At 40.6% G+C, this 14882-nt stretch overlaps 3 protein-coding genes and 1 non-coding gene across 4 annotated transcripts; 2 read left to right on the top strand and 2 right to left on the bottom strand.

Annotated features, from left to right (window-relative positions):
- Positions 1–5537: 5537 nt before the first annotated feature.
- Positions 5538–6041, top strand: INS49_011452 (uncharacterized protein; the record flags this gene model as incomplete). The annotated part of the gene is made up of 3 exons (XM_043172169.1): positions 5538–5544; positions 5608–5671; positions 5783–6041. The coding sequence occupies 3 exons, from the start codon at positions 5538–5540 to the stop codon at positions 6039–6041; spliced, it is 330 nt and encodes a 109-aa protein (XP_043023914.1).
- A 507-nt stretch (positions 6042–6548) lies between these two features.
- On the bottom strand, positions 6549–6651 carry INS49_011453. The gene has a single exon. It is a non-coding gene; the product is annotated as a tRNA-Ser (tRNA).
- Positions 6652–7758: 1107 nt separating this feature from the next.
- Positions 7759–11013, top strand: INS49_011454 (uncharacterized protein; the record flags this gene model as incomplete). Its single annotated transcript, XM_043172170.1, has 2 exons — positions 7759–9744; positions 9799–11013. The coding sequence occupies 2 exons, from the start codon at positions 7759–7761 to the stop codon at positions 11011–11013; spliced, it is 3201 nt and encodes a 1066-aa protein (XP_043023915.1).
- A 382-nt stretch (positions 11014–11395) lies between these two features.
- Positions 11396–14587, bottom strand: INS49_011455 (uncharacterized protein; the record flags this gene model as incomplete). Its single annotated transcript, XM_043172171.1, has 3 exons — positions 11396–12906; positions 13070–13786; positions 13876–14587. 3 exons carry the CDS (start codon positions 14585–14587, stop codon positions 11396–11398), a joined length of 2940 nt encoding a protein of 979 aa, XP_043023916.1.
- Between the last annotated feature and the right edge of the window lie 295 nt (positions 14588–14882).

A 14882-nucleotide genomic window follows, 5' to 3' on the forward strand; every position in this document is an offset into this window, starting at 1 on the left:
AGCATAGAAATTAATTTATTTAATTTAGCAATATTATTAATAGCTTTTATAATTATTTATAAAATAGCATTATTATTTATATTATTATATAATTTAATATATAGGATTTTATATATTTATTTAAGGGCTTAATAATATTTCTTAACTTTTTTAATAAATTAATATGCCTTTATAAGGATTTATTTGCATTTAATTCCCATTATCCATGCCTTTAAATGGAATTTTAAGGATATAAAGTTTATTTTTACATTATATTTAATAATATTTAATAATTCTTAATATATATTAATTTAAAGCATTTATAATATTTATTATGCAGTTTTTATAAGTATAAATTTTAAGAATTTCGCTCCTTAAAAAGCAATGGCTTAATTTATAATATAAAGAACTAAGCGTTTACTTAAGTATATTATATTAATTAAGATTTTATAGTTAAATTTATAATTATTATATAGCGTAAACTTAAAATGCCTAGGTATGGGTTTATTTATTTAATAATAATAATATATCTTTTTAATCTTTATTATTACTTATTTATTAATATTTAAATTACCAGCTTTTTTAAGTATTTAGTATAATTAATTTATTAATAAATATTTAAAGTAATAATAAAATCTCTTTATTTCTATTTTTAAAAGGAAATATATAATATTAATAATTTAATTTAAGAAAAACCATAAGTAATCCTATTTTTTAAGTATTAATATAATAATTGCATTATTAAAGAAAATTATTTTATTTATAATGTTATTATAATATATTTAAAGCTTATTTATATTTATTAAGTAAAGCAAGAATAGGGTTTATATTTAAATAATATAAAAATTAATATAATTAACTAAGATAAAAACTTTAATTATATTAAGTAAATTAATAATTATTATATTATTAAATTTAACTTTAGCTTTTTTTATAATAATTATATTAATTTAATACTTTAAGTTTTCTTATTATAATATAAAGAATTGCTTATATTTAGCTATAAATATTAATAATGCTTTTATATTTAACAAGATTCCTTAAAAATAAGTTTAATTATATTTATTCTTTAAAATAAATTAACTAGCTATAATAATTATTTTTATTTAAAAGATATTATTTCTTATAATTTAATATATAAATACTTTATTAGCTATGAAATTAATATTTATATAATAAACTTTCTTATTTAATTCTACCTTTATAATATAAATATTGCTATTATAATTATTATTTTAATCCTATTTATCTTTATATTTATAAAATTTATCTTTATTATTTATTTTATATCCCTTAAACTTACTTAAAAAAGTATTAAAGTTATTATTATAACCTTTATATTTATATTATATTAAGTAGCTTTTTCTTGCTAAACATTGCTTATTAATTAAATATTTAGTTAATTAATACCTTTTTTTTTTATAAATATAATATTTTTTCTTTTAAAGTTATCCTTCTTTTCCTTCTTTATAAGCATTATTACTTTAAGCTTTATAATTAATATTATAAGATCTTAGCTGCTTAAAGCTTAAATAACTTAAGTTTAATTAATTAAATTTTTAATTTCCTTAAAATATTTAAAATTATAATTATCATTCTCTTCTTAGCTTTTAATTATTATACTTATAATTAATATAATATTAATTTAAGACTTTATTTATAATATAAATTATAATTATGTAATTAAGTTATATTTTTATTATAAATCTTAAATTTAAAAATAATTCTTTATATAATTAAGTTAACTTAAAAAGAGCTATTTTTAGCTTAAGCATTTCTTTATAAGTTTTAATTATTATTATTTTTAAGTTATTTTTCTTAATATAATTTTAGCTTAATGCTTATTAATAAAGTTATAGCTTATTAAGCATTAAATATAAAACTTTATATAAAGTTTTATTTAAGTTTTATATATTCTTGTTTTTATAAATATTATTATTATTTAATTTATATAATAATGCTAATAATTAAGGTTTATATTAAAATATATTTTAATTTTAAGGTATATTATTATAAATATATTAATTTAATTTATAAAATAAAGGTAATAAGCTTTAACTTGATTTTTAAGCATTTAAGGAAAAATTATATAAAATTAACTTAGCTAAATTTTAATATAATAATAAATATTAAAAAATATCTTTATTTTATTATTTAGCAAATTATATAAGTTTTTAATATACTTATAAAAGTTATTAAAAGTTTTTATAAATTATATTAACTTTATTAAATTTAAGTATTTATTAAAAATATATTATAAGGAAAAAGTTTTATATAAGTTATACTTTTTATTTAATAAAGATATTTTTAAAATAACCTAAGATTATGTTAAATATAATATATATTTTTAATATAAGCTTTATTTTTATCTTTTTATTAATAATAATAAGCTTTGCTAATTATATTAGTTTTTAATAAATTGCATTATTAAGTTTAAGTTTTATAATTATATGCTTAAAGTTAATAGCAATAATAAAAATTATTTTAAGGATTGCCTTTTTAATAATTATTATTATTTAAAGCTTATTTATAGTTTTTATAAGGGCTATGCTTATAATTATTATTTTTAAAGTTATATATAATATTTATTTATGCTTAATTTTAAGGCTAATAAGGTATTATAAAGCTTATTATTAATTTATTTTAATCTTTTCTTTGCTTAAGTTATAATAATTAATTATAATGCTATAAGTTAATTATTATATTTTATATAAATATTTTATATTTAAAGGAAAACTTTTAAGCATTATTAGTAAGGATTTAGCAATACTTTAAATATTACCTATATTTATATTATATAGTTTTTATAATAAATAATGAAAAGGTTGTTATTATAAAGGTTTTATTATATATAGCTTATTAAAGTATTTGCTAAATAAATAATTAAGTATTTTATTAATGCTTTTTATATAGGGGTTATAAATTATAATTTTAAATTAATATATTTATAATAAGCTAAGTTAATTAAAGTTTAAGTAAGCATTTTATTAATTATATACTTTTTGTTACGGTTTGGGCTTTGCTTATTGTAATTAATTAGTGGGCTTTAGTCTTATAAGAATAGGCTTTAGCGCGGGTATAAACGGGGAGTAAACCTTCTCCTTTATACTTTAAATAAAAACCCTATTTAAATACCTTATGGCAAATAACCTAAGGCTAGCTTATAATATATATTTAAAGTCTTTTTGCATTATAGGCTTATAATACAACTATATAAAACCTGGTATAGCGAAACTTAAAAAGAATGATAATAGCTTATTAAGCCCTTCCCTATTTAAAGGAACTTTTATCTTAAGAATACTTAGTAACTTAGCTAGTAAAAATAAGGGCTAAATTTATAATAAATAGGAAGGTAATTAATATTAAAGGGGCTTAATTTCTTTATATATTTAATTAGCTAAGAACTTTTTATAATTAATTTTTACCTTATATTAATTTTATAAAAATATTTAAGAAATAGCTAAAAAGCTTTTTAAAGAAGGTTTGCTTTGCGCTTAGGGACCTTTTTAAGCAAAGGTATATTAAGCTTAGCTTGGTTGCATTATAGCAGCATTATAAGGAGGGAATGGTAAAATTTCTTACTTAATTTAATTAATTAGCTTATATAATAAAGGCTTAAAGTTAGCTAAATAAATATAAAATATTATTAATAATTAATGGCTTAACTTTTATAATAAAAGCTTAACTTAATTATAAGGAATAGCTAAATATATTTAAAGCTTTTTGCTTTGCCTTATAGTAATATAAGGGCGTTTTTAACGCTATAGCAAGAAAGAATAATACTTAACCCTAAAATGGCGAAGTAATGAATATTAATATTATAGCGGTTTTAATAAGTAAAGTTAAGTATTTTATATATAGTTAACTTAGTTATTATAAGTATAACTATCTTAATTACTATAAGAAAATAAGGGTATAGCTTTTATTAATTAAGGCTAGCAAGGAAAAGAAGTTTATTTAAAGGGGTATAAAATTTTTTTTAATAAGGTAGGGCTTAGAAGCGATATTAGCTTAGCGCTGGCTTAGGCTTAAAGTAGATTAGCTGCATATTAGCTAGTTTAGCGTTATGGAAACGCTTAAAACTTAGGAAATTCCTGCTAATAAAGCAAATTACTTATAATTAAGTGCTAATTAATTGCGAATTATATAATAAATCTATGGTTTTAAGGTTTTAGGTAAGGAAGCTTATATAAAAGGCTTATATTAAAGGATTATAAAAATGCTGTTAATTTAGCCATTAGCTTATGCTTAAATAATTATCTCTTATTAGCTTACTTTAGCTAATATATTGAATTATAAGAGCTAAGGCGTATTAATTATAAATAATGGGCTAGGCCTTTGGCATAATTAAGAGGCATTAAGATGTAATTAAATGGCTAAATAAAGAGTAATGTTTAATTTGCAATTAAATTATAGTATCCTTTATTTTTTTATTATATAGCTGCTCTTTAAGGCTTGCTATAAAAACTTAGAGAAGAAAGATATATTATGGTTTAGGCTTTGCTTATTATAATTAATTAGTGGGCTTTGGCCCTATAAGAATAGGCTCCGGCGCGGGTGTAGATGGGGAGTGAACCTTCTTCTCTGTACTTTAAATAGAAACTTTATTTGAACACCTTACGGCAAACGACCCAAGGCTAGCCCATAACACTTTTTAATAAAAGCTAATAGCTTTTTAGCATTATTAGCTATGCTTATAAATTTTTATAGCAAATATTATAAGGAATAAGATTAATAAAATAAAGAAATATTAATAAAATAGGTAATGTTTAAAAGTAAGTTAATAATAATAATTTAATAATAAGCAAGTTATAATTATTAAGAGGAAGAAGTTATTAATTCCTTTAGGCTTTAAAAGCTAGGGCTTTTTCTTATTATTAAATCCTTTTATATTAGCTAAAAGCGTAATGCATAACTTGCATTTACTTATAATATAGCATTACATTAATTCCAGCATTTATAATAATTGCAAGCTTTATTTATTAATAAAACAAAGCTTTATTAAGTTTTGCTAAGTTTTAAAAAAAAGTTAAAAATAAGTTTATTTTTAATAAAGTCTTATATATAATAAATATATATTTCCTAAATAGCGATAAATATATATATAAATATTATAAGAAATATTACTTAATTTATTTAATCTTTATAATATTTATTTAGGAAGTTTAATAATATAAAAAGGCTTAAAGAAGCAGTTATTACTATATAGCGCTTATTAATAAAGAGGATATAATTTTTAAGTTAAGGAAATCCTTATAAGGTTGCCTCTTTTATCTTATTAATTTATAATGCTTATAATTACTAATTAATATTAGTAGGTTTCTTATATATATAATAATTATATGGGAAGCAATTATGTATTGGTATTGTTCTGTTTAAGTTCTGAGAGGCTACGTGCTCCGGAGGGGATAACTAAAGTAGCCTTCTAAGTGCGAGGGTCGTACTTGCCAACAGTGCTAAACAAACACCAGGTCGTCGATGGTGTTCCTGCATATTCAATAATTTTCGACAAGCATGACTTCGATGCTACAAAACGATACTTGGATACAATCACAGATATGCGGTGTAGGTTTGGGAGATAATGAGCTGTGCTCGATGCAGCTAGCACAACTACGCTGACGGGAGCAGTCCAACCAGGTGATCTTGTTCAGCTGAGCTTGACGATCAGTCTTGATGGTACTGAGGGCACCATGTTCGTGAAAACCCCCCTTCCCATGGGTAATGCACTATATTCGTGTCGCTGTTGGGAACACACCAAGTGCTATGTACCTCCGGACGACTGACTGGATTACTGCACGCAAAGGACCGCACGGAACTTGAACAACGGCCAATCAAAGACCGCCACTCTGTCGAACAACAGCTTCACCTGTCGCTCATTTGCCGCATGGATGTTTGACGCTTGGTCGCAGGCAGACCTCACTGGCCTGGAGATGCAATTTGACAGCTGCGTGTACTCGCGGAACGGAGGCGCACCGATTGCAGGCATCAGCAGCTCCACTTTGGTTAATGAGAGCTGTACTGTTAAGAGAGAGGGAAATGACGGTCTCTTTATCAGCAATTGATGCTGAGGCTCAGCATCCCCTTGAAGAGACATCGGGGGCGAAGAAGTGATAATGTATTGTTAGTCGGCTCACTCTGAGGAAAGAGTTGTAATACATTTGATAACATGCATTATGACTCTCGGATATAAGTCGTATCACAGAGGCTAGGACACAGAATGCAATACAGCACATATAATGATTGAGTTGATACTCAATTATTAATCCCTCTCGTGCCAGCCCCTGCTACTTTACCTAGGTATTTAGTCACGCAGGGAGAGATCCCGCTTCCCCCAGAACAGGAAACAAGGAGAGAGAAAGTCAGGAACTCAATCGAGGAATCGAGAGGCTTAAAGAGAGTGTTCGAGACAAATCCTGTTGACAGCAAGGAGACACAGCCAACAAACAAATTACGGCGTAAACCCTGACATGGGCCCCAGGCAAGAAACAGTATCCCTCGGGGGCATTGCGTTGTTACCACCATCGCTGTTTTGACCACAACTAAGCCTGGAACAGTGATGCAAAAAGGATCGACGCCGGCATGATTCGAACATGCGCCTCCGAAGAGAATAGATGGCCAGAAGTACCGGGAGTATTTCTAGTCTATCGCATTAGACCACTCTGCCACGGCGCCTAGTGATGAAGAGTGGCTTACCGGGGAATTCAAGATTGTGTGCGCAGAAAGGCGGTGTGGATGGAGACCAATTTAGACTGGTTGTGGATGGGCAAATTGCTGTCATGCAGATGACTACACTGATTGGTTCAGTAGTGCATGAAATGGGGGTGGGTGGAGCTTACTTGGTTCCCGGCGGGGGGGGGGGGGGGGGGGGCGGCCAGCAGGTTAACGAGGCAATGGTGGATGTCGTGACTGCAGCTGTGAACGGCTTGTAACAAACCTACGAAACAGAAATATATCGTTGGGGGTTGGGGGAGGGGGGTCATGCAAAAGCTTCTGGTTACATGTCCAACAACAATGGCCGCATCTTTGGAGTTGTTTGCCAGCCCAACTTCAGTACACAACACATGCGCGCCCCGTCATGCTAGTACGAGGGCAGCCTCCATGTGAGAACCGGGTACTCGTTACAGAGAGACCAGTATCATTAGCGAGTTGAAATTGTAAAATTTTTTATGTGAGGTTTAAAGCTGATAGATGGAAAGCGATAGGAATTCCAGTGATAGTGTTTTGGGCATGATTGAAAAAGAGGCCTTTGGTGAGATTAAACTATTGTTCGCGGCCGGGACTCTCGAGACGAGAGGAAATGCTACCATCTACACCAATAACTAGCAGCGGTCTGTCTCGGAATTATTTTGTATTACTCAGAACTGAATTTGGGCCGTATTGAGTTCAAATGGTTATACACGTATTGAATGCATCACTCACTGAGCGGAGAGCCGAAGTTCCGAGATTGTAAACTTTATACGAAAGCTTCCAACCCTCATGTAACACGCATGATAACCCTGACAAGCCGGATTGGTCTCCTGTCCAATTAACTTGGGATTACCCTTGACGAAGCCTAATACTGTCGGTAACTTTCGTCAGCTGTATGACAGCATCCAACAGATTTGGTTCCCGATGGAGCATGAAATCTCATAATTCGGAATTAAAACGCCCCGATGTCGAAGTCGGGGAGACTACCATATATCCGAGGTATCAAGTATAAAGTTAAGAGCAGCTGCATCCTAATCTCAAGCTACAGCATGATCTCACCAAGTCCGTGGCAAGTCACATCCGCTGCTCACCATGGAGCCCCATTCGCCGTCAGATGTCGTCACCGTCGACGTCTTGCTTCGACGATTGGCGAAGACTGTCCCAGAGAAGGTGATGATCTCCTACCCAGAACACGAGCTCGATTTCATAGACTACACAGCCAAGGACTTGGATCGCCTGACGAGGAGTGCAATAAGCACGTACCCGAAGTCTCTCAGAGAGTCTGCACAGAATGCAAAGCCCGGCGAAGCGCCCGCAGTCGCCATCGTCGGAGTCTCCAGCCTCGAATACTACATCCATCTCTTTGCGCTCAGTCGGATGGGCCTGACAACTGTGGTCTTGTCACCACGGCTGTCCGACGAAGCTTTAGCACACCTCATCCGGCTTCAACGTTGTATGGCAGTGTTCGCATCTGGCCCTTCCATGCGAGCCATAGGGAGAGTGCAAGCTACCAGTGAAGACCCGCTGGAATTCGATCTCCTTCCCATGGCACAAATGGCGGACCTCGAAGCTATTTCACGTCGTGGAGCCCCCATCGACCTCCCCGCGGTTGAATACAAGGACGAAGCCGACACGCCCTTGTTCGTTATCCACAGCGGAGGCACAACAGGCCTGCCAAAGCCTGTCGTCCGCCGCGTGGGTCAGGTGCTCAGGCATATGGGAAGACACATTTCCGAGACCGTTCCAGATATACTGGCGACGCTTCCCGTTTTCCATAGTTTCGGCTTCGGCCACTTCATTGCCACACTCTGGGGGACGTTCAGGATGAGCCTTCTCAACGCCTCCCGCCCTATGACCGCGTCAGTCATCCTGAAAGCACTAGACATCACGAGTTGCAAGGCTCTCGCGACGGTACCGCACCTGCTCAAGTTCATCAATGAGACTCCAGGGGGTGCAGAGAGGCTTGCTCAGCTGCAGCGCGTCTCCGCAGCGGGCGCAGCCACGCCCGAGGTGCTGGGAAACGAGTTGGTTGAGAAGGGTGTGAACCTGATCTCTCCATACGGGCAATCAGAGAGCGGTCCTCTGATGGCTAATTGCCCGGGGAGGGACTGGATCTGGCTTGCGGCCACGCCGATTGCAGAGCCCTATCTGAAATTCGAACCATACGGAGAAGATGATCAAGGTCTGCTGCACCTGATTGTGCTCCCTGGATTGCCGAGCTTGGTGGCGTCCAACAGACCTGATGGATCGTACGCAACCAAGGATCTCTTTGTGCGCCACCCTACAGATCCCAAGAAGTGGAAGTTTTCCCACAGAGCCGACGACATAATCGTGCTGGTGAATGGCCTGAAAGCGGATCCACATCTACTAGAGGAAGCCGTGGAGAAGAACCGCTACGTGGATACCGCAATGGCCTTTGGTGCAGGGCGGGACTCCCTCGGCTTGATAGTGGTTCCGTCGGCCAGCTCAGCAGGGTTGTCCGAGGAAGAGCTGTCTGCTCGCATTGCTCCTGACCTCGAACTGGGCAACTCCAGAGTCTCTGCCTATGCGCGAGTCTCCCTCGATTCCGTCATCTTCAGGGAAGCCGGCAGTGGAGTCCCGAGAACGGCCAAGGACACCTTGATACGCTCGAGATTTCTCGAACTGTGCAAAGAGGACATCGACGCCCATTACGCCGCAAGGGAGGCGCAAAGCAACGCACAGATATCTGTCGCAGATGACGAGGTCGAGGGCATCGTGCGCGAAGTCGTGAGCTCGGTGATGTCAGCTGGAGACGTCGAACTGGGCCCCGACACCGACTTCTTCGGCCTGGGCATGGACTCGTTGCAGGCCTCGTACGTGCGCTCGCGGCTACTCAGGCGTGTGAACGTTGGCGGACGTCCCCTGCCGACCAATGTCGTCTTTGAGAATCCCACCGTGGGCCAGCTCACCGAATACCTACTCGCGGTGAGAAACGGACAAGATTCTAAAGATGCTAAGGATTCTGAAAAATCCATCGCGCATGAACTTGTGCAGAAATACACCCATTTCCACCGCTTCGAAGATCGAACCATTCAGGCTGGCTCTGGGCGCGTTGTTGTAAGTTGCCACAATTGGAAGTTTTCTCTGTGGCATCAATGCTGAAACCTCTAGCTGCTCACCGGGGCGACCGGTGTCATTGGCCGCCATGTGGTCCATCGTCTCATGTCATGGCCCAACGTGGATCGAGTCTACTGCCTTGTCCGAGCGGACTCGGATGAGGCGGCAGGCTTGCGCATCACTGAGTCCCTTGGCGCGGCTCGTCTGGAATTGGCAGATGTCGAAACAAGATTGAAAATTGTCGCCCTTGCCTCTGACCTGGGAAAGCCTCGTCTCGGTCTCAACGACCAACAGTACGAAGCATTGCGCACCTCGGTCACAGACATCATTCATGGTGCATGGGCTGTGAACTTCAACCTGTCGTTGTCATCATTCGAGGACCCATGCATTGCCTCGGTCTCGCACCTGTTGGACCTGGCGATTTGCTCCCCCCTGTGTCCGAAGCCAAGGTTCTCATTCATCTCCAGCATGGCCACTGTCTTCTTCGCTGCGGCCCAAGATGGAGTCAAGGAGGTCAGGTACGGACGAGAAGCCGCAGTCCAAATGGGTTACGGACAGTCGAAATGGGTCGCAGAAGAGATCTGCTCCGCAGCGGCCAAGTATGCTGAGCAGAAGGGCGTGGATTTCCCAGTCCAGATACTCCGCGTGGGCCAGGTTGTCGGTGATACGAAACACGGCATATGGAACCCCAAAGAGGCAATTCCATTGACCGTACAGACCGCCTTGAGCACCGGCGCGCTTCCCGTCAGGGATGGAGGCGACGAGAATTTCTGGCTGCCGGTTGACATAGCTGCGGCTGCCATCGTCGAGCTTGCCTTCCGCAGTCGATCCGACGACGAGGGTGGAGAAGCCCGAGTGTTCCATGTTTCGAACACGACTCCGGTACGCTGGGCCGCGGACTTCCTACCTGCCCTAGCCAGCAGCAATCTCTATTTCGAGGCCGTCCCACCGCAGGAGTGGTTGCAACGACTGGAAAGCGCAGTCCCAGACCATCGACTGCTTCAGTTCTTCAAGAGGACGTACGCTGCCGCTCGTGACGAACAGGCGCCCAAACGTGCAGAAGGCGCAGTGGATATGTCTGAAGCCCGGAAGTATTCTAGCGCTTTGAGGAATGTTACGAAAATTGACGAGGAGCTGGTTGGCAAATTCTTGAATTACTGGCTAGGGCTGGAGGCGTGGAAGTCCATCCAGAAAACCCCAGACACCGGTCAAGCCAGTGCACTGCTGGGAGGACGGAAAGATAGTGGGGTTGGCATGGGCAAGATTTAGTTATTCACTTCAATGCTGAGAAGGAGGAGGAAGTTGTATGTCTCACTGCTGCAGATATCGGAAGAGCTCTATTAGAGTTTCGTTACAGTTTTATCATACAAAGTGGTGCGACTTGTCTTCACCTGAGGACCGACCTGTTCCAGACCCCGAACAAATATGGTACAGAGTATTAATACGCAACAAAGTGTAGCGAAGGCAGGAAGTCATGTCCACCCGTCGCGGGGTCGTTCACAGACCGAAATGTCCACTCAAGCAAAAGCCAATCATCCTCAAACGGCAACTGAGTAATTACCTTCTAGGTCCAGCAAATCACCTCCAATCAGGTGACTACAGCAATATCAGCCGTCGCGAGCCAGGCAAGTGTACTCATACCAGCACCTGATTACTTCTCGGCCTTCAACTCTGATAAAACCAAGGGCATGGCCTCAGGCAATGATTGGTTTTCTTTTCCTCTGGTCGCAGTAGTTCTCTCCGGGGTCTCCCGGCCATCTCTGTCTTCCATGCAGCTCGGCTCTTGACGAGCGTCCTGCTGCTCGAAAATGAGGCTGTCCTTGGTAGGGCCAACTCCGTCGCCGATATGATTCTGGTGCTCGGAAGACCGGTCCCGCTTGCTCTCCCGCATCTTCGCCTGGATGCTAGCTCTGAGCGGCTCCCGGATGCTCTGCATCATCCATTCGACTCCCCCGCAGCCGTTGGTGCTCCCCGGTGTCTTATCATCCCCGACGTATCTGTGGATCTCATCCGCTGCGATCCAAAGCTTGTCAGAGTGTCCGGCGAGAAGGTGGAGTGCTACGATTCCAAAGCCGGGAGGCATGTCCTCGCCGTCGAGCAACTCGCGATGTGTGGACCGCAATTCCATTTCTAGCTTCAAGAGGACGCTTGTACACTCAATGTTGAGGCAGATGTATGGGAACGAAATCAGGAGCACTTCCTGGTCAAGTCCCAAGCTGAGGTCAGCAAGCAGCTGGGCGACCGACTTGGGCCTTCCGGCGCCGGGGCGAGATGTCTTTGAGTGTGCGGTCCTGCTGTACTTGTCCGTCCCACCACCCTTGTAGGCTGCCGCACGCTCCGTGATGGCTTGCAGATCTTCCTCGTTCAGTTCGTACCGGTCACCAGCTCTGCAGAACCTGTCTTCAAACATCAACGAGACCGGGCCAAGTTTCCGCAAGACCTTGCCTTGGCTGTTCTTACGGGACTTGAGCTGTTCTTCGGCCAATTTTCGACCCCGTCTCCCCTTTCGGTCCCGACAATCCGGCGCAGTGTAAGCTAATGACATTGCTCCGACTGCAAACAAGAACGCCTTGCCGAAGCCGTTCTCCGTTTCCTTCCCTGGTGGTTTTCCTGACATGAAGAGGTTGGGGCCCTGCAGTTCTGTCATGCAGTGTTCCAAGTCAAACCAGCTACCCTTGATGAGGTTGTGGCTGGAACAGGCATTATGGAAATGCGCCATCTTCATTATGGATCGAGTACAAGTCTCGACAGCAATCCCGTATTCTTGCATCATCAACCGCGCCGTGTGCAGTAGGATACCGCAGAGGATGGGATGCTGGCTCATCAGGTAGCACTTGTTCAGGTTTGGGTAGCCAGTGTGCCCCATCTCCTGCATCTCCTCGTCCAGTCGCTCGGGGAGCAAGCATGTGAGCACAGTGTATCCCTGTTGGGCTGCCTTCACAGGATCGTCGATCTTACCGCCGACATCTTGTCTTGATTTCACGCCCAAAGCAGTCGTGTAAAGATCTTCGGCCTTCTGAAAAAGCCCGAGTCCGCCGCCGAGGAAATATTTCAGAGCCTGAAGCGGCCGTGACTTGGTGCTTTCTCCAAGCATCTCCTTTACTTCCCAGAATATCTGGACACCGAATACGGCCCAGAGCTTGATGTCGACGTCTTCGTTCACTATAGAGCCCGGAGTCAGCTCTCAAAGAACCAAAGAAGGCGCTTCATTTGAGTCAACGGTAAACAAATCCAGCCACGCGCGAGCTGTGCTTGACCACATTATTGACACAAGGCTGGAATTTGGAAGTTCAATGCCAAATCTTTTTCCCAGGGCGAGACTTACTGATGCGAAAGCCTCGAGAAACTTCGTCGAGGAAAGGAAATACGGGACCGACGCCGTAGTTGCCCACGAAGGAGAGTTCATACAGCCACTGAATATCCTTGCCGCGGCAAGTCCGCACTTGTTCGAGCAATTTGGCGTCATCCGGGCGCGCGCCGTGACCCAAACGCACTGGCTCATGACCAGGAGGTCTCGTGTATGCTGGATTTGTCTTGGTAAAGAACTCCATGCAGTACAATTGCACCAGTGTGTAAGCCCATCGAAAGCTCTGAGAGTCAGAAAGCCATTCTTCCATTTTTTGGTCATCCACTTTGGCGGCGCCGCGTGCATCGAAGTCCGGAGGGTGGCTTGCTTGGCTGTCGGTGTCTGTTCCTAGGAGCGGTGCGTAGATGTTTGTTCCGCGAGTCTTGCCGTTGATGTCCTTGACCCAGGTGCCCAAAGAGTACCAGTAAACTGGCAGTCGAGTCTCCTTGGCGTCGAGACTCTTGGTATAGGACTCGATGACGGGTCTAGCTTGGTTCTCAAGAGAACGGACAAGGTCGATGGCAGTGTTGGTGGTAATCGCGGCAGCTGCCAGGTCGACAGTCCCATTTCTCCAGCCGGCCCATTGTTCCAACACCGCCCGTCTTATCGACATCATGTCATCTCGCAGAGACCCAAGTGCAAGCCAGGCTTCGTCACGAGAGGCTTCAGGGTAAGCTGCAAACACCTGAGAAGAAGCTACATTTGTTGCTCGATGGTCAGCAATTTACCATACCAGAGCCTTGATCAGACCAGATGTCAAGGACTCTGAACGTTCTAGTACTTACCAAGAGAAGTTCTCCAGGCATCAGCCTTCTCCACATCATCGGCTTCAATCGCAGGGCTTGATTCGCCAGCATCGCCATTCGAGCAAGGGGAGCCCTCGGGAGTCTTCATCCTCAGCTCAGCAAAAATGTTGGCCGCGTTTATGGCGTTGACATTGCCAGAGATCTCACCAAGTACTTTCTTGCTGGGTGTCTTGGGTTGGGCCCCGCTCTGAGTGGTCGCCATTTGTGCCGTGTACTTTGGGAGCAAGATGGAGCGTACACGCCCTAGCACATTGATTGGGTGAATGTGACCGTCCTGCTGGCCCTTGGCAAGGAAAGTCCTCACGTCCTCGCCGTTTATGTGCCGAAAACAGTCCTCGCGATCGCTAATGATTTTGTCGATGACCGTGACAATCCATTTGGGAATCCTTCCGTGCACACTGTGTGACTTGGCAATGATTTCGGCCAGGGGGATGTAACTGCTCAGTGCGAGCTTGGGGGTTCTCTGGCGCGTCGACTCGTCGATCATGGGACCAGCAGCGCGCTGCTTGGCTAACTTGCGATCTTTGCCCTTGAGCCGGGTCGATTTGGCGTCTGCGGAAGATGCGTTTCCTGGCCTGGTGAGGGTAGTTGGGGCACCACAAAGGTTCCCTGTGACGGCAAGGAAGGTGGCGAGGTCATCTTGATTCGTCTTATACCGACCATATTTGGTCGACAGGATCGTGGGCAACATGGCCGGGCATATCAACGCGAGACAGTGTTGTTGCGAAACGGAGCCTGGAATTATGGCTCAAGGATGTAAGGGTTAATCTGTCGGTGGAGAAAGTGATTGGATGTGACAGACTGCAGTAACAAACAGTGCAAGATCGTGTAGAAGCGAATGGGAAAAGTAAATGATGATCGGGAGGCTAATAACATCAACGCGTTGCGTGTTGCATGTGGCTCCAGAGATTGGCACATAAATCCAACACGGATGGAATAGGGAGAGCAAAGGCTAGGGTGGATTTGGTGGAAATGACGGATGCCCC

Source organism: Diaporthe citri (genome assembly GCF_014595645.1).
Source record: "Diaporthe citri strain NFHF-8-4 chromosome Unknown scaffold_5, whole genome shotgun sequence".
In the NCBI taxonomy this organism is placed as follows: domain Eukaryota; kingdom Fungi; phylum Ascomycota; class Sordariomycetes; order Diaporthales; family Diaporthaceae; genus Diaporthe; species Diaporthe citri.